Here is a 26,794-nt window from a genome sequence, read left to right as displayed (position 1 = left end):
GGTGTGAAAACAGCAGCAGATTTCAGTATCAGGTAGATGTGGCTTTGAAATGGTGGTTCACAGTTTCTTGTGATTTTTGAAAACTCTAAACATATTTTAGACCTTTTAGATTATTAGTTCTTGATGAGGTACTTAAAATCAGAGTCTAATATTTAGGTTGTACAGTTTTGAGTATTAAAGCCCAGGAAGGCTAAGTGGTATCAGTAAAGTAACACAGTAAGTTACAGCTACTAAGTATCCATGGTGAGATTCATCCCAAGTCTTGTAACTTACCATTCCTCTAGGCTCTGGAATAAGAAATGAAGCATCAATTTACTGCAGAGCTTTTTTTTTTTTTAAAGATAAGAATAACATATTTGAAGCAAATGTCAAGTGCTTTCACTTACATTTTCTTATTGATCTTCACAAGAAGACAACAAGGTAACCTGTCTTTAGCTGAGGAAACAAGACCCAAAATAGTTAAGAGTCCCTGAGAAGTAAACATTCATCTCATGTTCAGGACCTCTGACTCATGCTTCTTGCTGTTTGTATTATGTATGAAGATAGAAATTGAGAAGTTGTCAAAGTAAATCCTGTATGTGCTAGATAAGCACACTATTTAAAGAAATTCTGTGGCAATTGTCAATTGTGTTTTATAATCTTGTTTAGACTTGTGTCTCTCAAGTTTTCTTATTCACACATACATAGTTTTGTTTTTTTTTTTTTTTTTTTTTTTTGAGATAGGGTCTCGCTCTGTCGTCCAGGCTGGAGTGCAATGGTGTGATCTTGGCTCACTACAACCTTTGTCTCCTGGGTTCAAGCAATTCTCTTGCTTCAGCCAAGTAGCTGGGATTATAGGCATGCACCACCAAACCCAGTGAATTTTTGTATTTTCAGTAGAGATAGGGTTTCACTCTATTGGCCAGGATGGTCTCGAACTCCTGATCTCAGGTCATCCACCTGTCTTGGCCTCTCAGAGTGCTGGGATTACAGGCATGAGCCACCATGCCCGACCAGTAGATTGTATTTACTAATAGACAAACCAGTTTTGCCTGTGTTTAAGAGTTAAAATGTTCAAGTTAAGAACAATTTATTGTTACTATTTTTTGAGATGGGGGTCTTACTCCGTGTAGTTGAAGGATCTTAGCTCACTGCAACCTTTGCCTCCTGGGCTCAAGCCATCCTCCCACTTGAGCCTCCCAAGTAGCTGGGACCACAGGCTTGTGCCACCACGCCTGACTAATTTTTGTAGAGATGGGGTTTTGCCATGTCACCCAGGCTGGTTTGGAACTCCTGGACTCAAGTGATCTGCCCATGTTGGCTACTCAGGAGGCTGAGGCACGAGAATCACTTGAACCCGGGAGGTGGAAGTTGCAGTGAGCTGAAATGGTGCCACCACACTCCAGGATGGGTGACAAAGAGAGACTTGGTCTCAAAAAAAAAAAAGAAAAAAAGGGCTGAAATAGGAAAACTCTCAGTTCCTCTTAGCTATTTCTGATTGCTACATGACTTACACTAAGCTTTTTTAGCTTTCACTCAGTTCTGAGGTATGTATATGAGCTTGTGAGGAACTTCTGGTTACGAATGTAATACCTATTGGCTTTTAGCATGGTGCAAGGGAAAGAGCTTTGGATTAGGGATAAGGACACCTGGGTACTATTTAAGTTTCTGTCTGGATTTGTGAATGCACCTATGAAATGAGTTGTATAGACTAAAATGTTTTTCAAAATAATTCGTGAACCTTTTGAGTATTGCACACTGGTATTTTATAAAAGAGAAATCTAATAAAAAATATCCTGCATTGAGTATATAAAAGTATTGAGTATATAAAAGTATTGCTTTGTGAAACATTGTTTCATTTATATATATAGGGTACTGGTACAATGTAAAAAATGAATTTTTAATTAAAAAAATATAAATATAAAAAAGCATATAATAGAGATGAGGTCTCACCTATGTTACCCAGGCTGGTCTTGAACTCCTAAGCTCAAGTGATCCTCCTGCCTCAGCCTCCCAATGTACTAGGATTACAGGTGTGGGCCACTGTGTCTGGCCAAAAAATGCATTTTTCACAGAGTTTGGTTTTCTATCTCAAAATTTGGTGGCTTAAAATGACTATTTTATTAGATTTCACAATTTTGTGGATTAGGAATTCAGACACAGCTTGGCCTATTGATTCTGTTCCATACGGTGAATAGGATCACATGGAGGTGTTTAACTGACAACAGGTCTGGTCTGAAGAGTCCATCTTGTGTTTATTCTCTCACCTCATGCCTCAGGATATCTGGAGCCTTGGCTCAACTGGGCTTCTCTTAGTGTAGTTTGAGATACTCTCTGTGGTTTCTTCATCTGGGTAGTTGGAATTCTCACATGGCAGCTCCAAGATACCAAAGCAGGAACTGGCAGCCCTCTCAAAGGCTTAGAATCACTTTTATACACTATTGGTCTGAGGCATTCCAGGGTAGCACAGATTTAAGAGAAGGGAACATAGACTTCTTGTCTCTAAGATGTTGTTCCCATTTTAAATCTGCCACAATTATGGTAAAATAATTTAGAAAAACATGACTGAATTATATATCCAAGCTTTTAATTCTGTTATTGCCCTTTAAAGTGTTTTTTAAAATCAAGTGTTTTTTCCATGATTGGGAAATTTGTCTGCTTTTGATTAATTTTCAGTTCAATGTAAATATATTTATTATTTTCTCCATGGAATACTGAGGGTTTTGTGTTTTTGAAGAAATGATTTAAGGTTTAAAATTTCTTTCTCTTCATCGATCTGCTGGGTTTTTTTTTGAGTCGGAGTTTAGCCCTTCTTACCCAGGCTGGAGTGCAATGGCGCGATCTCGGCTCACCGCAGCCTCCGCCTCCTCCGCCTCCTCCGCCTCCTCCGCCTCCTCCGCCTCCTCCGCCTCCTCCGCCTCCTCCGCCTCCTCCGCCTCCTCCGCCTCCTCCGCCTCCTCCGCCTCCTCCGCCTCCTCCGCCTTTTGGGTTCAGGCAATTCTCCTGCCTCAGCCTCCTGAGTAGCTGGGATTACAGGCATATGCCACCATGCCCAGCTAATTTTTTTGTATTTTTAGTAGAGACGAGGTTTCACCATGTTGACCAGGATGGTCTCGATCTCTTGACCTTGTGCGCCTTGGCCTCCCAAAGTGCTGGGGATTACAGGCGTGAGCCACCGCGCCTGGCGGTTTTAATTCTTTGAATAGCACTTAGGATCATTTGATGCTGTTCTTGTTTGTTACTTGATTATTCATCTTCTCTCCTTAGTAAGTTCTAAAAGGGCAGCACATGGTCTTGATTTTTCCTGAATGAATTTCTAGCGTCTCCAGTAGTAGAACAGATGCTTGATAAATATTTGTTGAGTTAATGTGTGAACAATTTAAAAGATTGCGAAGTATCATAGATTAGATCTATGTTAAAATGATACAAACAAGGAAAATCTTTTTTTTTTTTGAGACGGAGTTTTGCTCTGTTGCCCAGCTTGGAGTGCAGTGGTGCAACCCCTTCCTCTCCTGTTCAGGTGATTCTCCTGCCTGACCTGATGAGGCTGGTCTTGACCTGGTGATCCGCCTGCCTTGGCGTCCCAAAGTGCTAGGATTACACAGCCACCACGGCTGGCCAAAATAAGGAAAATCTTTTAAGATGGAAAATATAGACCCCGTGCAGTGGCTCAGGCCTGTGACCCCAGCACTTTGGGAGGCTGAGGCAGGTGGATCGCTTGAGCTCAGGAGTTTGAGACTAGCCTGGGCAATATTGTGAGACCCCATCTACCAAAAATACCAAAAAATTAGCTGGGCATGGTGGCATGCATCTGTGGTCCCAACTTTTCAGGAGGCTGAGGGTTGCTTGAGCCTGGGAGGCGGAAGTTGTGGTGAACCAAGATTGTGCCACTATACTATACTGGGTGACAGTGAGAACCTGTCTTAAACCAAAAAACAAGGAAAAAGAAAAAGAAAATATATTTGATAAGGTTACCAACAAGCCTTTGAGAATGGCTATTCTTTATTTCTGTGACATGCTTTCTATATTTTTGTATTAAAATCCCTTTTCTGTTGTAAAATGATGGTGATACTCACTTGTGTAGTTTAAAAATATGTTCTTTGGAGCATAAATAATTGAGAAGCAGTGTTGTCTTGTACTTTTAGATTGGAGTTTTCTTTGAGATTCAGAGATCTGTAGCTCACTGAAAATAAAGAAGTACTGTGTGGGTGTGCCTGGGAGGGAGTTTTGCTAAGAAGTCTTACTAAATAAAGTTCAGTCAATCAAATGTTATTGTACTCTTCAAATTCTCCAGGGAAATAAATTATCAGCTTCCATTTAAAGATTGTATTTTGTTTGAATATGTGATGCTAAAGTGAAATGTGACATAAGAACCTAAAGATGATAATTAAAAGGAAATAAAAATAATAGCATTCTTACAATGTCTTTTGCAGGAGAGAATTAATACATTTAGCAGTGTTTCTTTGAATAAACTTGTCCATAATGAAAACTAACTAAAATTGCATTAAAATTTATCAGTTCCCTAAAAAAAATTCGTATGTGTTGAGACACAAATAGGAACAAGCATTTTCTTTTGTTGTCTAATAAGAACTTAAAGGAACCTGAAGTGTCACCTATAACAAACTCCTTTGTGTTTCAGAAAAGGAAACTGATGATCAAAGAGGTAATGATTTATCAAAAGGAATAAAGTTATTGGTAAGTCCAGGATTAGAATTCTCTCTCATTCCCAGCCTACTTTACTTGGCTGCACACTATTTTAGGGAGACAAGTTTTAAGGAGTTTCGATTTTTGGATATGATATAGACTTTTTAAAAAATATTATGGTACTGATTTTTAAATTCATATTAATTGAGGGGATGTATTTTTAAGTAACATACAGGGAAGACATTCCATATAAAGTTATGACAGCTGGGGTCATCAAGGCTTTGCAAAGCTCTGAAAGTGGGATATATATTTTTAACTTTTGTCAAGTTGTGATTTAAAATTAATAAAAAAAATCACGAGGGCATCTTATATTTGTCATTCCTGTTTTAAAGAATCTTTACACATGAAAAGATGAAACATTTATAAAATTACCCCAATTTTTCTACAAATAAGCGTAGTTTTGATGGTTGTGACTTAAAAAAAAAAAACCGCAGGAACAAGGTTATAATTTTAACATTGCAAGTTTTCAAAAAGGGCAGGAGTAAGTTTTGTATTTTTAAGCCATTTAAAAAAGATAGTTAAAATTTAATAACTATAAAAATTATGACCATAAAATCAGTATTAGAAAATTAATAATATAGATCAATGTAAATAAAGTAAAATATGCATAATCCTACTTTCCAGAGATAACTAATAATATTTACGTGTGTTTCTTTCTAATCATTTTTTATATGCATATATGGCATATATTTTTTTAAACACAGTCAAGTGAATACTCCACTTCCTTTTGTTTGTTTTGCTTTTTTCATTTAACATTATATCATGATCATTTTCTTATGTCCTTAAAAGGTCTATGGAAACATTTCCATAACAGTTCCATAACAGTCTGTAGTTTATTTAACTACTACCCTATTTCTGGTTACTTAGGATGTAATAAATTTTTGCTGTTGTTAATAAGGCTGAAATGAATAACTGGGTATACAAATCTTTGTTTACATTGGTCTCTCTTTTAATGATAGTTGCCTAAAATGTGGAATTACTGACACATATTGCCAAAAACTTTATAGTAGAAATGTGCTAATTTCGATTCCCTTTAATTTTATATGGGAGTGCTTGTTTTATTGCATCCTTAACAAACTGGTTGTGTTTGAAGAGAACTTTGCTATTATTTTGGGCCTTGAGGCATTTGTTGAAGAGATTAGTGGATGGGTCCACATTTTTGTGATGCTATCTGGAGGTACTAAGCTATTTTGGGTTATGTACCTCTTTGCTTTTATAGGGGCAGACTAATCACAAGATTAGATAAAGTATATGGAATATTTACTTATCAGTCTTACCAAGAGCAAACTATTCTGACCCACTTATCTTGATTCAGCTATTCAATTAGTAAACTTTTTACAATTAGTAAAAAGGCTACTGAAGGTTAAAAATTTCAGTTGATTATTTTCCCCTAAAGTAGGATAAGCTAGGCTTTTAGTAAAAGAATAGGGTTGAAATAAATCGTTTAGAAAATTGATCAAAAGTAGTTACTTAGTCCCTAACTCTGTGTGTGTGTGTGTGTGTGTGTTTAGAAAACGTCTACATGGAATGGAAAGATTAGAAATAGAGCATGAAAGGCTGGGGAAGGGAAGTGCCTATGAATAAAAGAACTTCTGTATTAACCTGGAAAAATGCATTTTACTTTTGTTTCTAACCTTATTGACTCTCAAAGATCACAAGTCCTCTTTCTTGAAATAATATTTTTGTGTTTATAACTGCTGAAATGACTTCTTCTTAAATTTTGAGAGAATAAACTACTTGAAAGTTTCGTTGACCATTAGTAAAATTTTTTTTTTCATTTCCTATACTACATGGATTTTATTTATTTATTTTTGATACAGGGTCTTGCTCTGTTGCTCAGGCTAGAGTGCAGCAGCACAAACACAGCTCACTGTAGTCTTGAATTCTTGGGCTCAAGCCATCCTTCCATCCGAGCCTCTCAGGTAGCTGGGACTACAGGTACAGCTGGGACATAGGTCTCCCTATGTTGCCCAGGCTGGTTTTGAACCCATAGGCTCAAGTGATTTCCTGCCTTGGCTTCCCTAAGTGCTGGGATTACAGATGTGAGCCATTGCAGCTGGCCAGTAAAAAACATTTAAAGTTAGATGCAAATATTAAAAATGAGTTAAAAAAATTTGGTGTGATTTCCATTTTATTAACTATTTTAATATTGCAGACCCATATCTGCCCTTAATGATACTGAATTTAGTATATTTGTTAAAAAATAAAGTTTTAGGAGGCTGAGGCAGGAGAATTGCCTGAACCCAGGAGGCGGAGGTTACGGTGAGCCGAGATTGTGCCATTGCACTCTAGCCAGGGTAACAAGAGCGAAACTCCGTCTCAAAAAAAAAAAAAAAAAAAACCACCAAAAAATAAAGTTTTACGACTACCTGTTTTGGTATCAAAATTAGGTTTTTTTTTAATTTGAAAATTTTAATGTTACAAATTAAAGGTAGATGTTACCAAAGTATGTTAAGCAAGAGCACCAAGTTCATGTTAGCTTTCGGATCATGCCTCCAGAGATGTAACTATTTATTTATTTAACTATTTAACTATTTAACTATTATGATAATAAGAAAGTAATAATTATGCCATGTGCCAAGGATTCTATTAGACTGTTTACTACAGATAATTAAATTTTAATCACAGTGCCCTGAACAGCATGCAATGGGTAAACCGAGGGACACACAGCTTAAGAACCAGTTTAAAAGCTGGGTGTGGTGGCTCATACCTGTGATCCTAGCATTTTGGGAGGCTGAGGTGGGTGGATCACTTGAGGTCAGGAGTTCAAAGCCAGCCTGGCCAACATGGTGAAACCTTGTCTCTACTAAAAATACAAAAAAAACAAAAAAAAAACCCAGCCAGATATGGTGGTACATGCCTGTAATCACAGCTGTTTGGGAGGCTGAGGTGAGAGAATTGCTTGAACCCAGGGGCTGGAGGTTGCAGTGAGCCGAGATCTCACCACTGCAGTCCAGCCTGGGTGATAGAGTGAGACTCCATCTCAAAAAACAAACAAACAAACACACAAAAAACCTAAAAAACAAAACCGGCTTAAAGCCATACAGGTAATAGGAAGTCAAGCAGGAGTTCCAAACCAGATCTCTCTTGCTACTTTTACAGCCTTGCTACTCAGCCTGGCCCACAGACCAGGAGACCTGGGAACATAAAGAAATGAAAAATTTTGGCTGGGCGTGGTGGCTCACGCCTGTAATCTCAGCACTTTGGGAGGCTAGGGCGGGTGGATCACCTGAGGTCAGGAGTTCAAGACCAGCTTGGCCAACATGGTGAAACTGTCTTTAAAAAAAAAAAAAAAGAAAAATTTTGGTCACTGATACCTGCAGTGCCAAACCTGCATTTTAACAAGATCCACATGATTTGTATGCATGCTAAAGTTTGAAAAGCACTGATGGTTTGAAATGCAGATTATTAACATTTTCCACTAGAGAAGGTGGGTAACTCTTGAATTAGTCAGTATCTCCCCCACTTTGAATTGCTAATCCAGCTGCTTTTTTGCTTCAGATCCTGTTTAATCCAGAGGAACAACTGACTAATTCTGCTTGTGGACATTCAGGGTCAAAGTCTTAACCACATCAAGTACAGCTCACTGTTTTTACAGCTTTTACTCATGGACTGAACACATGAGTTTTATAGTCCATGGCTTTATTCTGGATAGGCATTTCCCAAATTAAAGGGAACAATGTTGAAAATAGTATTTTCTAAGGAAATCTGAAATCTTTTGGAATATTTGGTGTGTTTTATGGCTAGTAAGGAAACAGATTTGTATAAACTGGCTTCCTTACTAATTTCATTTTGTGAACTTAATTCTCTCACAGGGACAGTGAAGGCTAACAGACTGTAGAGCAGCACTATTCTGTAGAAATATAATGCAAGATTCCTATAATTTTAAATTTTCTAGTAGCCACATTAAAAAGGTAAAAAGGGGCCTGGCGTGGTGGCTCATGCCTGTAATCTCAGTACTTTGGAAGGATGAGGCGGGCAGATTTCTTGAGGTTAGGAGTTTGAGATCAGTTTGGCCAACATGGTGAAACTCTGTCTCCACCAGACACAAAAAAATTTGGCCAGGCATGATGGTGCCTGTCTGTAGTCCCACCTGCTCAGGAGGCTAAGGCACAAGACTCGCTTGAACCCAGGAGGTAGAGGTTGGAGATCATGCCACTGCACTCCACCCTGGGTGACAGTACAAGACTCCATCTCAAAAAAAAAAAAAAAAGTGTAGTCCAACCAAAACAATAAAATTGTGTTTAATGGGAAAATACATTGCTTCAGTTTATAAAATTTAAATGAATTAAAATTAAATTAAAGTTCTTCAGTTCCATCAGCCACATTTCTATATCTGATGGTATTGGTTTGTGTCTGATTAACTGATTTCAGATATATGAAAGAGATCACCATCATAGATGGTAAATGAATGCCACTGGATATTGTAGTCTGTTAATATAAATAACATTGTAGAGCAGGGCCCAGTTGTTCACACCTATATTCTCAGTGCTTTGGGAGGCAAAGGTGGGAGGGTTGCTTGAGGATAAGAGTTCAAGACCAGCCTGGGCAACATAATGCGACCCCATCTCTTCAAAAGTAAAAAAATGAAAATTAAAAAAAAAAAACATTGCACAGAGAATAAAGAAGCAATAAAAAAGCAATTTAGATCCTAAAGCATTTACTGATTTCTCCCTTTTCATAGTTGGAGTTAATTTTCCTTCAATTGGCTCATAATTTCTTAACTCTTCAACTGCACTAAACTCTAAGATTAGAGCCAGGAGTTAGGGTACCATCCACTTTCCCTCCCTATGGTCTTAGATTCTTTTTTTTTTTTTTTTGAGATGGAATTTCGCTATTGTTTACCCAGGCTGGAGTGCAATGGCGCGATCTCGGCTCACTGCAACCTCCGCCTCCTGGGTTCAGGCAATTCTCCTGCCTCAGCCTCCTGAGTAGCTGGGATTACAGGCACGCGCCACTATGCCCAGCTAATTTTTTGTATTTTTAGTAGAGACGGGGTTTCACCATGTTGACCAGGATGGTCTCGATCTCTTGACCTCGTGATCCATCCGCCTCAGCCTCCCAAAGTGCTGGGATTACAGGCGTGAGCCACAGCGCCCGGCTGGTCTTAGAGTCTTGTCCTTTTTTTTTTTTTGAGACAGAGTCTTGCTTTGTTGCCAGGTGCCAGGCTGGAGTGCAGTGGCACAATCTCGGCTCACTGCACCCTCCACCTCCCAGGTTCAAGCAATTCTCGTGCCTCAGCCTCCCGAGTAGCTGGCACTACAGGCGTGCGCCACCACGCCCAGCTAATTTTTGTATTTTTAAATAGAAACAGGGTTTCACCATGTTGGCTAGGATGGTCTCAACCTCTTGACCTGGTGATCCGCCCGTCTTGGCCTCCCAAAGTGCTGGGATTACAGGCGTGAGCCACCGCGCCCGGCCAGATTCTTCTTTTATAGCCCATATACTTCTCTGGAAAGTGAGGCAATGAAGTGTGTCAAATAGGATGGTCTTGAATGGGGCCCAGAGGTGGTAAAATTTTTTATGTGTACCTGGTTCACCTGGTATAGCTAAAAATACTAATGTCCAGCCTTTACCTTTCTAGATTCTGATACATAAAGTGACACTTTACATATTAAATAAGCTGCTCTAAGTGTTTCTGAAGTTAAGGAACCTTTCGGACCATCAAACCGAGCTATTGACTCTCAAAGGCCGCATGCTGGAATTTAGCACGTCGTGCAGCTGCTGCCACTCTTAATTTTTTCTTAGGCTGAGGCTTTCCAGGCTGTTGTTTTTTTTCTCCCCGGTTTGCAGATGGATTTTGCAGGCTGTTAAATCCCATCCCCGAAGACCTGCCCTGACAGTGCCCCCTTCCTAAGTGCTGTTAAAGGGGCCGGAGCTTGCGAGGTAGACCGTGGCCATGTGACTGCTAAACTCGTTGCCAGCGGCGCGGCCATTTTTGAGGCGGGCACTCAACCTCTTGCCCTGTAAACTGCGGGGTAGCGGGGACGCAGTTACCAGGACTCAAGATGGCCACCGCGCCCGCTAGTCAGCTTGCTAGCCCGCGCGCTAGCGCGCCAGTACGAGACGCGCGGTGGCCCGCGGTGCCCGGGGACGATCTCCAGCCCTTCGCCCGGGGCGGAGCGCCCGCCTCCCTTCGGCCGCGGCCAATCAGCACGCGGGGCCGGTTCGCCCGGGGCCGCCCGCGCGCGGGGTGTGTGAGGACGCCCTCCCAGTCGCTGAGTGCCTGAGCCGGGAAGCAGTTGCTGTGATACCTGCTGCTGCCGTAGCCGACGCAGAGCATCGGACGCGGGCGCTGTGGCGAGGGGCAGGAGGGCGAAGCCATGACGTCCGTCAGGTAACGAGCTGGCGGCCGCCTCTACTGCTCCGGGCGGGGTGTTAGCCTCCCGAGCGCCAGAGCACTGTCGCCCCTTCTCGCGGGTGGTCTGGAGTCTGCCTCCGCCGCCGGTCCCCCTCGTGTTGGGGGTTCCCTCCGCACTTTTCATTTCGGCATTTCTTCTTTCCTCAGAAGTTTTCGGGTTTGTGGCACATTGCGGAGTCCTGTGTCTTGCTGCTTGGTTGAGGTGACCCTCTCCCAGATTCCAGGGTTGCAAGCGTTTTTGGGTGTGTAGTGGATTTTCCATGAAAAATGTGCCCCACCCGCACCCCCGGGGGGGGCGGCCCAGGGCCCGAGGGAACGTGGCGTGCACAGTGTGTGTCATGCCTGCGTGTCATGCCTTCTGACAGAACTTCATTGTTGGCCGAGAGCAGACCTGCAAAGTTGGCTCTTCTCTGATGCAGGTACATTGCCCTCAAGTTGTGAGATTTTGTGTCTCTTAAATGTTTGCTCATGACTGGAATTAGGACCCTTGTTCCCGAAGGTACCATCTTGTTTCGTTACTCCTTTTATCTGAGGGTCACAAGTGAAATGAGTTTAGAGATATTGGGCATGTAGCGAAAGCCATGAAACTGGAGACTTTTCCCCCAATTGTTCTTCCAGTTTGGAAGGTTCTTTTTTTTTTTTTTTTTTTTGTTAATGGCGACAGGATAATGGGCTTGTCCACTTTCTCCCAGTAGCCTTGACTGAATGTTTAATTTACGCTAGTTCAACTATTTATAAAAAGAGATAAATTTCTTTATGTACGCAGTGTCCTGACTGGTCTTTTTAAAAAAGCAGAACTTGGGCGTTATTGTTCCAGAGAAAGGGAGGCCCCAGCACAAAAATGTGAAGAGAAATAAAATAAGCTCATTTTTGATCTGTGAGCTTTGCAGGCTTCACACGTCCTGGTGATTTAAGGTGATTCTTAATGGTAACTTTTACTACCTTGTGTTGAAGACACAGCTTGAGAACCTAACCCTCGGTAAGATCAGGTAAGATACTAAGATACAACTGTGCTGAACTGGGACACAGTCTGTCTCTTAAATTGCATAATTCTGTATTTTTTTTTTGAGACGGTGTTTCACTCTTGTTCCCCAGGCTGGAGTGCAATGGCGCGATCTCTGCTCACTGCACCCTCTGCCTCCTGGGTTCAAGCAATACTCCTGCCTCAGCCATCGGAGCAGCTGGGACTACAGGCGCCTGCCACCACGCCCAGCTAATTTTGTATTTATTTTTTATTTTATTTATTTATTTTTTTGAGACGGAGTTTCACTCTTGTTACCCAGGCTGGAGTGTAATGGCGCCATCTCTGCTCACCGCAAGCTCTGCTTCCTGGGTTTAGGCAATTCTCCTGCCTCAGCCTCCTGAGTAGCTGGGATTACAGGCACGCGCCACCATGCCCAGCTAATTTTTTTGTATTTTTAGTAGAGACGGGGTTTCACCATGTTGACCAGGATGGTCTCGATCTCTTGACCTCGTGATCCACCTGCCTCGGCCTCCCAAAGGACTGGAATTACAGGCTTGAGCCACCGCGCCTGGCCTTAATTTTGTATTTTTATTAGACATGGGGTTTCACCATATTGGTCAGGCTGGTCTCGAACTCCTGACCTCAAGTGATCCACCTGCCTCGGCCTCCCAAAGTGCTGGGATTACAGGCACGAGCCTCCACGCACAGCCTAAATTGCATAATTCTGTACTAACATAGGCAAAGTACTTATCTCATTATGCAGAAGGAGATTCAGGTGCTGAAACGGAGTCCCACGTGGAAGGATTTCACAGTAAATTATATTGGGGCCTATAAATCTAGCTTTTGAAGCTAACAGTATTTTATGATGAATTAGAATTAGGCTGTTATACCCAGAGTTAATTCCCCTTCTTCCCATTTCCACTCCCATCATCACAGAATGCTACTAATTAAGTGTATGGGTCAAATATTTTCTGGGTTAAGAATCAGGTGTGGCGGTCGGGCGCGGTGGCTCAAGCCTGTAATCCCAGCACTTTTGGAGGCCGAGGCGGTTGGATCACGAGGTCGAGAGATCGAGACCATCCTGGTCAACATGGTGAAACCCCGTCTCTACTAAAAATACAAAAAATTAGCTGGGAATGGTGCTGCGTGCCTGTAATCTCAGCTACTCAGGAGGCTGAGGCGGGAGAATTGCTTGAACCTAGGAGGCGGAGGTTGCGGTGAGCCGAGATCGTGCCATTGCACTCCAGCCTGGGTAACAAGAGTGAAACTCCATCTCAAAAAAAAAAAAAAAAAGAAAAAATTAGGTGTTATGTGGATTCAGTTTTAATTGATTATCATCTTCCTGACCATGCCTCTTTGGAGAAACATCCAAATCTAAAGCTTCTGCTGTTTAACAAGTGACATCAGGGTTTATCTTTTTACGGAAGAGGTTGATAATTGTTTTTAAAAGACTGATGTAGAGGTTGACACCAATCTTACTAGACATGTTTTGAAAGGATGGATTAACTGATAATAAAATTTATGCTTTCTTCGGATGTCAGTTTGTATTTTGTATAATCTTGAACTATAGTAATATGACTTGAAAAATCTCTTTCAGATGTTATTTAAACCAGTTAATACATTTTACACCTGAGGAAACTGAGGAAGAAAATTTGAGTGCCTTGTGCAAAATCAGTTAGTGGCAAAGTTAGGAACTGAATCAACATTTCCATGATCTAGTGCTCTGCATGGTGTCTTTATAGAAACAATATACTATTTAAATTTTCTGAAAAAGCTGCCTTGGTGGACATCAATTATAAAGTATCATATGAGAGACAACTATAGTAACTCTTTTACTTTCTTCTTATCCTGCAAAGACTTGATTACTGGGGTTCAGAAGCAGGCAGGGTTAGCCAAGAGAACACAACTGCTGGGTGTTGGGAGGAAGAGCAGGGAGGCCACTGAAAGGGAAATGACTCTGTATAGTGTTAGTTTTGAATGAGTTGGTAATTCTACAGATACCAGCCATTTCCTGGTGAACACTACATTTAATGCAATTATGCCATATCTTTAGTTTTTGCATTCATGATTATCAGGCATGTTCCTGTCAGAGGCGTTTGAATCAGAGTGACTCCATCTTGAATAGGGGCTGGGTAAAATAAGGCTGAGACCTACTGGGCTGCATTCCCAGGAGGTCAGGCATTCTTAGTCTCAGGATGAGATAGGAGGTTGGCAGAAGGTACAGGTCACAAAGACCCCACAACAGGGTGCAGTAAAGAAGCCAGCAAAAGCTTACCAAAACCAAGATGGTGATGAGAGTGACATCTGATCGTTCTCACTGCTCATTATACACTAATTATAATACATTAGCGTGCTAAAAGACACTTCCACGAATGCCATGACAGTTTACAAATGCCATGGGAACATTCAGACCTTAGTCTAAAATGGTGAGAGACCCTCAGTTCTGAGAAATCATCACCGCTTTCCTGGAAAACTCGTGATTAATCCACTGCTTATTTAGCATATAATCAAGAAATAACAAAAACAATATACTCAGTTGAGCAGCCCATCCTCCTGCTCTGTCTTTGGAGTAGTCATCTTTTTGTTTCTTTACTTCTCTTATAAACTTGCTTTCACTTTATGGACTTGCCCTGAATTCTTCCTTGCATGAGGTCTAAGAATGCTCTCTTGGGGTCTAGATTGGGACTCCTTTCTGTTAACATTTCCATTTTGTGCTCAGTCTAACGGTAGCTTAAAAGGTAGGTATTATTGACCTCCTTTTCCTGATAAGCTGAATGATTACAAGATATCCATTAATGACTTTGTGTCTGATGTTCTTGTTTTTACACCATCCTTAAAATAATTGTTGCTAAATGTGGTAATGTGACTGTTTTCCTAGCAATGGCTATGAAAGAATATAGGGGCCAGGCGCGGTGGCTCAAGCCTGTAATCCCAGCACTTTGGGAGGCCGAGACGGGTGGATCACGAGGTCAAGAGATCGAGACCATCGTGGTCAACATGGTGAAACCCCGTCTCTACTAAAAATACAAAAAATTAGCTGGGCATGGTGGTGCATGCCTGTAATCCCAGCTACTCAGGAGGCTGAGGCAGGAGAATTGCCTGAACCCAGGAGGTGGAGGTTGCGGTGAGCCGAGATCGTGCCATTGCACTCCAGCCTGGGTAACAAGAGCGAAACTCAGTCCCTCCATTCCCCAAAAAAAGTGCTCATGAAAGAATATAGGATTGGAAATCAATGAGGACCAATGGTCAGAATATCTGGGGCCCAACTGAGGGCCTTTTTATGAGTTACTGATCTTCCATTTCTCTTTTCTATTCTGGACATTTGTTTAATGTAATAACTCAGTAGTAGAGATATGCATCCTACCAGTGTTGGATAAGTGTAAAAGTGCTTTTAAATTTTAGAGCATTTTTGGCCGGGCGCGGTGGCTCGAGCCTGTAATCCCAGCACTTTGGGAGGCTGAGGCGGGTGGATCACGAGGTCGAGAGATCGAGACCAACCTGGTCAATGTGGTGAAACCCCGTCTCTACTAAAAATACAAAAAAAATTAGCTGGGCATGGTGGCACATGCCTGTAGTCCCAGCTACTCGGGAGGCTGAGGCAGGAGAATTGCCTGAACCCAGGAGGCGGAGGTTGTGGTGAGCCAAGATCATGCCATTGCACTCCAGCCTGGCCTGGGTAACAAGAGTGAAAAACTCTGTCTTAAAAAAAAAAAAAAAAAAATTTTAGAGCATTTTTTAAATGGAGTAAAAGCACTTTGAGCACTTAGAGAATGGTGTTATCTGAAAAAAAAAAGTTTAAATCTTACATTTTTAGACAGGAAACAAACTTACCTATCTAATTCTGTCATTTTGCAGTTGAAGAAATTAAAGCCCAGAGATACTGTGCTGTGTTCAAGTTCACACAGTTACATATCTTGAACTAGATATGAGATCTTTATATGCCTTGTTCAGTGCCCTTTCTAGTGTAGCATTCAACTATTAGGAATTTCTAAATAATGATTCTTTTTTGGTCTCTTTAGGAATTCCTAAATAATGATTTTAAATAAAAACTTTTTTTTTTTTAAACTTAAGATCTTTGAATTTGGCTGGAGGTAGTTTTTTTTTTTTTTTTTTTTTTGAGACGGAGTTTCGCTCTTGTTACCCAGGCTGGAGTGCAATGGCACGATCTCGGCTCACCGCAACCTCCGCCTCCTGGGTTCAGGCAATTCTCCTGCCTCAGCCTCCCGAGTAGCTGGGATTACAGGCACGCACCACCATGCCCAGCTAATTTTTTTGTATTTTTAGTAGAGACGGGGTTTCATCATGTTGACCAGGATGGTCTCGATCTCTCGACCTCTTGATCCACCCGCCTCGGCCTCCCAAAGTGCTGGGATTACAGGCTTGAGCCACCGCGCCCGGCTGGCTGGAGGTAGTTTTTTATCATTTGTTTCTATTCTACTTAATTACTGATGAAGAGTCTAAATATATAGCCTTTGAAACCAGGTATCCTTGGAGAACAACTTGTATCCTTTGTGTATATATCAGATTCCTACTGGTCTTCATTTGGGAAATGATAAAACATATTTGATAAATTGATGTGTTTGTCATTTTAAATTGGACTAATAGTTAAGTTGGGGCCTGAGTTAAATTCAGGAGACAGAGGAAAATGCAGAATGTCAGGATTCAAAGAAGATCTTACTTAACATTTTACTTTTTTTCCTTTTCTATACTGGACCTTGTGTCCAAAGTAAAGTGAAATGTCCTACTTAGACAGTGGTAGAGCCTAAGATAGAATTTAGATCTTCTGACTCCTACTTTATGCATTTTTTTCACTGAGCAACATTATTTCAAAATTCCCCTCTGAATATTGCCTTGTTTTCCTAACATCAGTGTCTAGTCTGGTTTTGGGCATTGCTTACAGTTTGGGTTTGTGCTAGGGAAGACTAGGGAATGGAATTGGGAGTGTTTGTTGTAGAGCTAAGGAGCTCTATTCTTTGGTCTGCCCAGATAGGTCAGGTTTGGTCTAAAACTATTCTGGGACTCTGGACATCACTGTGCCCTACGTGATGATTCAGGAACCACTTTTGTGGGTTAAGCCTACATTGGAAAATTTATGTGGACAGTGGGTGGGGTCCTAGGGTATTTTCCTTCTGAGACTCAAAACTTTTTGAGGTATGTCCAATAGAATCTGCCAAGCCACTCAGAACATTCATATGGAGACTAAAATCTGGCTAAGATTGAAACTGTTTTGTTGAGTTGGTTTCTTTAGAGCCTTTAAACAGTTTTCAAACTCATTTTTACTTGTGTTTTTAAAATAAGAATTGTAAATTCACATTACTGCACAATTTTTTTTATACTTTGGGATTTCTTAGGTAAGTGAACTTTTAAAATAAAATAAAATTGTTTCATTTATGGAATATTTTGAAGAACTAAAACAGTAATCTTTCTTTCATGTACAATGTTGTCAGCTGTTAATGCTTCTATTTATAAATAGGTCATCTTTGTTTGAAAAAAGCATATAAGGTTTTCTAACCCCAGATCTTTCCAGCTACAATATTGCTACATTAAGCAGAACTGTCAAAGATAAAACTTGAACCAAAGTGATTTTCTAGACTGTTTGAATGTTAATCTTTCCTGTAATATTGGTTAACAATCATGTCTCCTTACCTCTTCGTACCTCCTTGGTTTTATTTTATTTTTTTATTTTTTGAGGCAGGGTTTTGCTCTGTTGCCCTTGGTGGAGTGTGGTGGTATGAGCATAGCTCATTGCAACCTCAGCCTCTAGGATCAAGCAATCCTTCCACTTCAGCCTCCTAAGTAGCTGGGAGTATTCCCACCTGTAGTCCCTACAGTCCCACCTGTAGTTCTATAGTCTCACCTTTGTATTTTTTGTGGAGACAGGGTTTCGCCGTATTGCTCAGGCTGGTTTTGAACTCTAGAGCTCAAGTGATTCACCCACTAAAATGCTGGGATTACAGGTGTGAGCTGCTGTGCCCAGCCACATCCTTGTTTTTAAATTGGTATTTAAAAAATACTATGGCAGGGCATAGTGACACATGCCTGTAATGTCAGCACTCTGGGAGGCCAAAGTGGATCACTTTTTTTTTTTGAGACGGAGTTTCGCTCTTGTTACCCAGGCTGGAGTTCAATGGCGCAATCTCGGCTCACTGCAACCTCCGCCTCCTGGGTTCAGGCAATTCTCCTGCCTCAGCCTCCTGAGTAGCTGGGATTACAGGCATGCGCCACCATGCCCAGCTAATTTTTTGTATTTTTAGTAGAGACGGGGTTTCACCTTGTTGACCAGGGTGGTCTCAATCTCTTGACCTCGTGGGCCACCCGCCTCGGCCTCCCAAAGTGCTGGGATTACAGGCTTGAGCCACCGCGCCCGGCCCCAAAGTGGATCACTTTGAGGCCCGGAGTTCAAGGCCCACCTGGGCAACATGGCAAAACCCTGTCTCTACAAAAAAATATGAAAATTTGCGGGGTGTGGTGGTGTGCGCCTGTAATCCCAGCAGCTAGAGAAGGTGAGTCAGGAGGATCCCTTGATCTTGTAATGAAATATACTGTTAATAAAATAAAAATACTGTAACAAAGCATAGATATACTTTTTTTTTTTTTTTTTTAATTTTTACTTTTTTAGCTGGCATTCTGGTCTGAGATTTTAATTTTTTAAATAGCAAAACTAGGTTATGAATAGGATGACCGTATGTCCCAGTTTGCCCAGAACAATCCTGGATCATCTCTGTTACCCTGACATTATCATGTTTATTTTTTTCTTTTGTAGACACAGGGTCTGGCTCTGTTGCCCAGCTGGAGTGCAGCAGTGTGATCATGGCTCATTGTAACCTTGAACTCCTGGGCTCAAGTGATCCTCCCACCTCAGCTTTTCAGAGAGGCTGGGGCTATAAACACACACCACCATGCCTGGGGTCTTGCCATGTTGCTGAGGCTGCTCTTAAACCTCCTGGCCTCAAACTCTTGGTCAAGTGATCCTCCCACCTCAGCCTCCTAAAGTGCTGGGATTATAGGCATGACCCACTGTGCCTGGCTATCCTGACATAATTATTAATAGACACATAAATGTGTCTCATTTACTCTCAAAAGTGTCCCATTTGGATAATAAATTATCTGGTCACTTACATATACATTATAATCATTTTGTTGTACTAGGTTTTGTTTGTTGAAATGTTATTTGAAATAGGACCGTAAGATAATGGAATACTGGTTTATTTTTGGTACATTTGGATGCTTTTCATTGGCCAAACATTTTTATTGTATGGAGAGTTCTGAGTGTAGAAATGTAGTATATTGAACAGTAATGCACATGATTTGAAATTAGGGATTATTTGTTATCTGACTTTTGGCAGGTTATATAACCTGGAGGAACCTCTTGTTTCCTCATCCATTAAACAGAGATAATAGCAATATCTATCCTACATGGGTGTTTTGAAGATATTAAGAGTGACATATCAAAAAATGCATTTTAAGCTGGAAATTGTTATATAAGTGTTAGTCATGTCACACGTGCGCCTTTCTCCAAATTGAATTTAAAATGAGTAGTCTTATCTCTTTAGGGGAACCTACTATTTGATAGAGCAGTGGCAGTATTTTGGTGTAAAGGGGAGCAGGGAAATAATGGTAGTTGGAAGTATATGCTGGGCCGAGGTTTTCTGCATGGAGAGTTTGAAATTTTAACATTTGTGTGTCGAAAACAGTGATCCAATAGAATGTAGAAAAAATAGGTGATGCTTGACAGAAGGAAGAGATCAATGTTGTTGAGTAGGCAAGAAGGATAGAATCTAGAATACAGATGGAAGGATTGGCTTTACGTAACCAAGAGACAGTTCCCTAGTTTGTTTAGTTTTTTTAAAATGCCAACAATATACTATATATATATTTTTAAACAGAGTCTTGGTCTGTTGCCCAGACGGGAGTGCAGCTGCCTTATCTCGGCTCACTGCAACCTACCTTTCCTGGGCTCAAGGGATTCTCCTGCCTCAGCCACCTGAGTAGCTGGGTTACAAGTGCACACCACTGAGTTGGGCTAATTTTTTTATTTTTTGGTGGAGAAAAAATTTCACCATGTTGGCCAGGCTAGTCTGGAACTCCTAACCTCAAGTGAGCTGCCTGCCTCAGCCACCCAAAGTGTTGGTATTACAGGTATGTAATCTCACTGTGCCTGACTCAGCCTCTTTTTAATTAATTCTGTTCCCCTTCCCACCCAGGCAAACATACTCTGACTTCTTTTACTGTAGATATTATTTTGCCTATTCTAGAACTTCACATAAATGGAATCATACAGCAAGGAATATTTTGTGTCTGATTACTTTTGTTCAATATAATAATTTTGAGATTCACCCATTTTGATGTGTGTATCAGTAGTTTGTCCCTTTTATTGCCAAGAAATATTCCATTATATATATGTAGCAATAAGTCTCCTGTTAATGGACTTCTCCTGTTAATTATTTCCAGTGTTTGGTCACTATGAATAAAGTTGCTATGAACATTTTTGTATATATCTTTACATGGACTTGGGTAAATACCTCGGAGTGAAATTAGGGTAGAATTTATGTTTAACTTTAGAAACCGCTAGACTTTTCCAAAAGAAAAATTTAACACATTTTATATTCCCACTAGTGGTTTTATGAAAGTTCAGTTTTCCGCATTCTTGACAACGTTTGGCATTTTAAAATTTAGAATTCTGGTTAGAGTATAGTTGTATTTCATCATGGTTTTAGTTTATTTCCTTGATAGCTGATAGTGATATGATTGTTGGCCATTTGCTTATCTTTTAATTTGAAGTGTCAGTTCAATTCTGAAATACTATGATTCAATAATATTTCTTTGTATAGATATGCCATGATTTATCCATTTATCATTTGATAGATATTTGGATTATTTTCACTTTGGGGCTATTGTGAATAATGGTGCTATAAACACTTATGTAAAAGTTTTTATTAAACATTTATATACGACCCTATTTTATTGGGTTGTCTTTTTTTTGCTGATTTGTAGTTGTTCTTTTTATATCTGAATACAAGTTATTTGCCAGGTTTGTCCGGTTTTACACACACACACACACACACACACACACGCACACACACACAAAACTTTTTCTCCTGATCTGAGCTATGCTGTTTTATTTTCTTAACAATGTCTTTTGAGAGCAGAACTTTCAAATTTTGAGCAAGTTGAATTTGTTGATTTATTTTATGGTATTACTTTTTCTAAGAAGTCTTTCCTTACCTTCTGCTGGGCTTGTGAAACTATTCTCTTATGTTTTTTTCTATAAACTTTATAGTTTATCTTTTGTATTTAGCCTATGATCTATCTTGAACTAATCTTTTGCTGTCATATAACGGTTTCTCAAAGGGTTCTCAATTGATTAGATAGCTATGGGTCTTTTCTTGGATTCATTTTTTCTGTTGATCTATTTGTATCTCCTTATGCCAAGACCACACTGTCTTAATTATTGTAGCTTTATAAGATTGGTATTGTTACTTTAAATTTTGATAGAATTCAGCAGTGAAGCCATGTGGGCCTGAAGTGTTTTTGCGGGAAAGAGGAGAAGGTTTTAAATTAGTTTAATTACTTTAACTGCTATATAAGCATTCAGATTCTTCATTTTTTCCTGTGTCAGTTTGGGAAGTTGCATTTTTTAATGAATTTATTTTAAATTTTTGAGTTGTTATACATTTGTTCATAAGATTTCTTAATATTCTGCTATTGCCTGTATGAACTGCTATATTTCTCCATTTGTATTCTTGATGTTGGTACTTCTTTTGAATATTTGGATCAGTTTTACTAGAGTTTTGGCAAAACCCTAGGCGTTTTAGTTAATCTTTAGTTAGAGTTTTAGTTAATCTTTTCAAAAACCCAGATTTTAATTTTGTTGGATTTCTGTTTTGGTTGTGTATTTTTTTTTTTTTTTTTTATTTGAGATGGAGTTTCACTCTTGTTGTTAATGCTGGAGTGCGATGGTATGATCTTGGCTTACCACAACATCTGCCTCCTGGGTTCAAGCAATTTTCTTGCCTCAGACTCCTGAGTAGCTGAGATTACAGGCATCTGCCACCATGCTCAGCTAATTTTTTTTTTTTTTTTTTAGTAGAGATGAAGTTTCTCCATGTTGGTCAGGCTGGTCTCAAAATCCCGACCTCAGGTGATTCGCCTGCCTTGCCTCCCAAAGTGCTAGGATTACAGGTATGAGCCACCGTGCCCGGCACATGTGGTAATTTTATGTTTACTTTATGAGGGACTGCCAAACTATTTTCCAAAGTGGCTGAATCACTTTATAATTTGCAACAGCAATGTATGAAGATTCCAGTTTCTCCATATTCTTGTCAATACTTGTTACTGTTCTAGTCTTTGCTGAGAGGCTCTGTGTGCTTGTTGGAGCACGCTTTCAGTACTCGATCAGGCTTACAGTTCCTCCATAGCATTGACTTCCTGTTTTTGCTGAGCGTCATGCTCAGTCAGTGGTGATTGCTTAGGGCCTTTTTTTTTTTTTTTCTGAGACAAAGTCTTGCACTGTCACGGAGGCTGGAGTGCAGTGGCACAATCTCAGCTCACTGCAACCTCGCCTTCCAGATTGAAGCAAATCTCCTGCCCCAGCCTCCTGAGTAGCTGGTATTACAGGAGCCCACCACCATGCCCAGCTAATTTTTTGTATTTTTAGTAGAGACAGGGTTTCACTATGTTGGCAGGCTGGTCTTGAATGCTGGACCTTGTGATCCACCCGCCTTGGCTTCCCAAAGTGCTGAGATTACAGGCGTGAGCCACAGCGCCTGGCCAGCCCTGGGCACATTCTCGTGGCCTTCCAGAGTCTTAGGAATTTCAGAACTTTTCAAAATTCCCTATGGACATCTCATTCTCCTACTTTCATGTGTTTTGGTTAGCTTGTTTGCCCCAGCTGCTTCAGGTAGCTGAAATGTTAAGCAACTGTAGCTGATTGTTTCTGACAAATAAATACCTTGGGGGAAAAGGCTGTTAGCAATGGTCAAGCTCTGAATCAGCTTAAATATTGGGAAATCTTGAGACTGGAGTTTTTCAGGGAACTGCCAGTGAGCTCAAATAATAACTGCTCTGAATATGGGACTTTGAAGGAGCTCTAGCCCTATTCTGTCACCTCCACTGTCTGCTAGGCTTCTGGATTCCACTGTTTGTGGGCTGTTGCTTTTCATGTCTGACCTGGAGCTGGGAAGAGGGGGATGGGAATAGGGCATGTTAAAATGCCACAAAGCTTGCTGTTCTTACTGAGATTCAGCCATCTTTTTTAAATAAATGCTCCTTGGATTGTTGCAAGCCTTTTGGCTAATATTCAGAGTTCTGGGCTGGGCCCGCTGGCTCTTGCCTGTGATCCCAGCACTCTGGGAGGCTGAGGCAGGTGGATCACGAGGACAGGAGTTTAAGACCAGCCTGGCGAACATGGTGAAACCCCATCTCTACTAAAAATAAAAAAATTAGCTGGCGTGGCGGGCACCTGTAATCCCATCTACTCGGGAGGCTGAGGCAGGAGAATCTTTTGAACCTGGGAGGCGGAAGTTGCAGCGAGTGGAGCTTGTGCCATTTTTCTCTCCAGCTTGGGTGACAGTGGGAGATTACATCTCAAAAAAAAAAAATCAAAAACCAACTTTTTCAGAACTCTGATTTTTTTTTTTTCTCAGCCTCCTGATTAGCTGGGATTATAGGTGCCCGCCACCACACCCAGCTAATTTTTGTGTTTTTAGTACAGACAGGGTTTCACCATATTGGCCAGGCTGGTCTCAAACTCCTGACCTTGTGATCTGCCAGCCTCCGCCTCCCAGAGTGGTGGGATTACAGGTGTGAGCCACCGTGTCCAGTCTGATTTTTCACTTTTTCTTTTTTTTTTTTTGCCAGTGTTCTTGCTTTTATGAAAGAGGATTTTTGGAGGTTCTTAATCTGCTGTTCCCAATGATGTCACCCTAATTTGTTTTTTAAGCATTAAAAAAATTATTATTATAATTTTTTGAGACTGAGTTTCGCTCTTGTTACCCAGACTGGAGTGCAATGGCACGATCTCGGCTCACTGCAACCTCCGCCTTCTGGGTTCAAGCCATTCTCCTGCCTCAGCCTCCCGAGTAGCTGGGACTACAGGCGTGCACCAACATGCCCAGCTAATTTTTGTATTTTAGTAGAGATGGGGTTTCACCTTTTGACCAGGATGGTCTCGATCTCTTGACCTCGTGATCCACCCGTCTCGGCCTCCCAAAGTGCTGGGATTATAGGCGTGAGCCACTGCGCCCGGCCAAAAAATTATTTTAAAATATAAAGATAGTGTCTCACTATGTAAAATACAAAGACTCGGTCTCACTCAGGCTAGTCTCAAACTCCTGGGCTCAAGTGATTCTCCTGCCTCAGTTTCCCAATGTGCTGGGATTACAGGTGTGAGCCACCACGCCTGGTCTAAACATTTTTAATACATCTATTTTTATATCTTTTTCCTCCCCCCCCCTTTTTTTTTTTTTTGAAATACAACTCACGGAAATCACAAAAATACAGAAAGTTCCTGTGCACTATTCACTCAACTTCCCCCAATGGCATATCTTAGGTAACTATAATGTGTTCCCAAACCAGGAGGCTGATTTTGGTATTATACAATAGTGTTAAGTTGACTATAGACTTTATTATAATTTTACCAGTTTTGTATATACTTTTTAAATTGAGGAGATTGTGGTGTATAGTTCTATAAAATTTTATTATGTCTGGATTTGTGTAGCTATTGCCACATTCAGGGTACCAAACTGTTCTGTTACCACAAAGAAATAACTTCAAATTATTTCTTTATGGTTACGCTTTTCTCTGAACCCTAACCCCTGGCAACTACTGACCTGTCTTCCATCACTGTAATTTTGTAACTTTGAGAGTGTTATATAAATGGAATCATACAGTATGTAACCCGTAGATATGGCTTTTTTTTTCACTTAGCACCATGTCTTTGAGACCCATTCAAGTTGTTGTATGTGTTACAGTTCATTTCTTTTTATTGCTTCTCTTTTATGGGTGTACCATAGTTTGTTTACCAATTTACTGTTTGATTTTTACCTTTTTTCTTTTTTTTTTTCCGAGATGGAGTTTCGCTCTTGTTACCCAGGCTGGAGTGCAATGGCGCGATCTCGGCTCACCGCAATCTCCGCCTCCTGGGTTCAGGCAATTCTCCTGCCTCAGCCTCCTGAGTAGCTGGGATTACAGGCACGTGCCACCATGCCCAGCTAATTTTTTGTATTTTTAGTAGAGACGGGGTTTCACCATGTTGACCAGGATGGTCTCGATCTCTTGACCTCGTGATCCACCCGCCTCGGCCTCCCAAAGTGCTGGGATTACAGGCTTGAGCCACTGCACCGGGCCCCTTTTTTCTTTTTTTTTTTTTTAGAGATATGTATGGTCTTGCTTACTCTGTCACTGAGGCCAGAGTGTATGGGCGTGATCACTAAACACTATAGTCCTCCTGGGCTTAAAAAATTATCTCACCTCAGCCTCCTGAGGAGCTAGGACTGTAGACAATGCACAAAGGCACCCAGCTAATTATTTTTATTTTTGTTTTTTGTGGAGATGAGGTCTCACTATGTTGCCCAGGCTGGTCTTGAACTCCTGGCTTCAAGTGATCCTCCCACCTCAGCCTCCCAAATTGCTGGGATTGTAGCTGTGAGCTAACATGGCTGGCCTAGTGTTTTATCTTTACAAATAAATCTGTTAGGAACTCTGTGCACATAAGTTTTTCTTTCTCTAAGATAAATAATGTGTAGTGTGATTCCTTAATTTTTGATGCGTCTGCCTGTTTTGCTAATTACTGAAAGAAGGATGCTAAATTAAGATTATATATTTGCCTATTTCTTTTGTTTCTAAGTTTTTAAAGTATTTTGAAGCCATTTTATTTGGTACGTACACACTGTGTATTGTTATCTTTTGTATTATTACCTTTTCTTGATGATTTGACCTATTTTCATGAAATCCCTTTATATCCGGTGATATTCCATATTTTAAAGTTTACCTTATCTGTTATTAATATAGCCACTGTAATTTATGATTAGTGTTTTCATGGTGTGTCTTTTTTCTAACTGTTTTCAAATCTTTTGTGTCTTTATAAAAGTGTATCTTGGGCTGGGCATACTGGCTCATGCCTGTAATCCTAGAACCTAGGGAAGCTGAGGCAGGAGTATAGATTGAGCCCAAGAGTTTGAGACCAGCCTGGGCAACAGAGGGAAAGCCAGTCTCTACTGAAAAGGAAAAAACTAACTGGGTGTGGTGGCTATAGTCCCAGCTTCTTGGGAGGCTGAGGTGGGAGAATCTCTTGAGCTGGGGAGGTTGATGCTGCAGTGGGCCATGATTGCACCACTGTCCTCCAGCCTGAACAACAGAACAAGTACCTGTCTCAGAAAAAGAAAGAAAGAAAAGATCAGAACCTAGAATCACTGAATTGCTCAAAAACCCATGGAATGATCATATGCTAGCCATTGGGAATACAGATGCAATTAAGACTTCAAAAAAGTCTTACCCTTTGTTGTCTAGGTGATTAAGATCAGTTGATTGAGATAAAGTTCAAAGCAACCCCTAAAATAAACTAAAAAGTTCTTCAAAGGACTTTCAGAATTGAGCTGGAGGGAATGAATGTATGAATGTTTGGGAGGGAGGGATGCAGTGCCTTGATACACAGTACCAGGAGCCATTTTCTACATTATTATTGGCACTCTTGAGTTGTCTTGGGAGCAGCTTGTATATCTTATGTGGAAGCGCTTGAGTTGATCAGGAAAAATTTCCCAAGACGGTAGCATATAGGAAATTTTAAA

The 26,794-nt window shown here is 40.7% G+C and overlaps 1 protein-coding gene across 7 annotated transcripts in view; it reads left to right on the top strand.

Moving 5' to 3' along the window:
• ADK (adenosine kinase) overlaps positions 1 to 26,794 on the top strand; it is a 593,446-nt gene that overhangs the window by 15,076 nt on the left and 551,576 nt on the right. For 3 of the 7 annotated variants that reach the window (XM_035267903.2, XM_078345541.1, XM_002756211.5), the window contains exon 1: positions 10,897 to 11,020. The exons of 3 other annotated variants lie outside the window; for them this stretch is intronic. In XM_035267903.2, coding sequence (XP_035123794.1) covers positions 11,007 to 11,020 — 14 coding nt within the window. In that variant the 5' untranslated portion in view covers positions 10,897 to 11,006. Of the gene's footprint in view, positions 1 to 10,896; positions 11,464 to 26,794 lie in introns of those variants that run through there. One more of the 7 variants, XM_035267901.3, reaches the window with a different exon arrangement.

Source organism: Callithrix jacchus, chromosome 12, assembly GCF_049354715.1.
Source record: "Callithrix jacchus isolate 240 chromosome 12, calJac240_pri, whole genome shotgun sequence".
Taxonomy (NCBI): domain Eukaryota; kingdom Metazoa; phylum Chordata; class Mammalia; order Primates; family Cebidae; genus Callithrix; species Callithrix jacchus.
The sequence above is the reverse complement of the archived record's forward strand: the minus strand, read 5'-3'. Positions and strand labels throughout refer to the sequence as shown.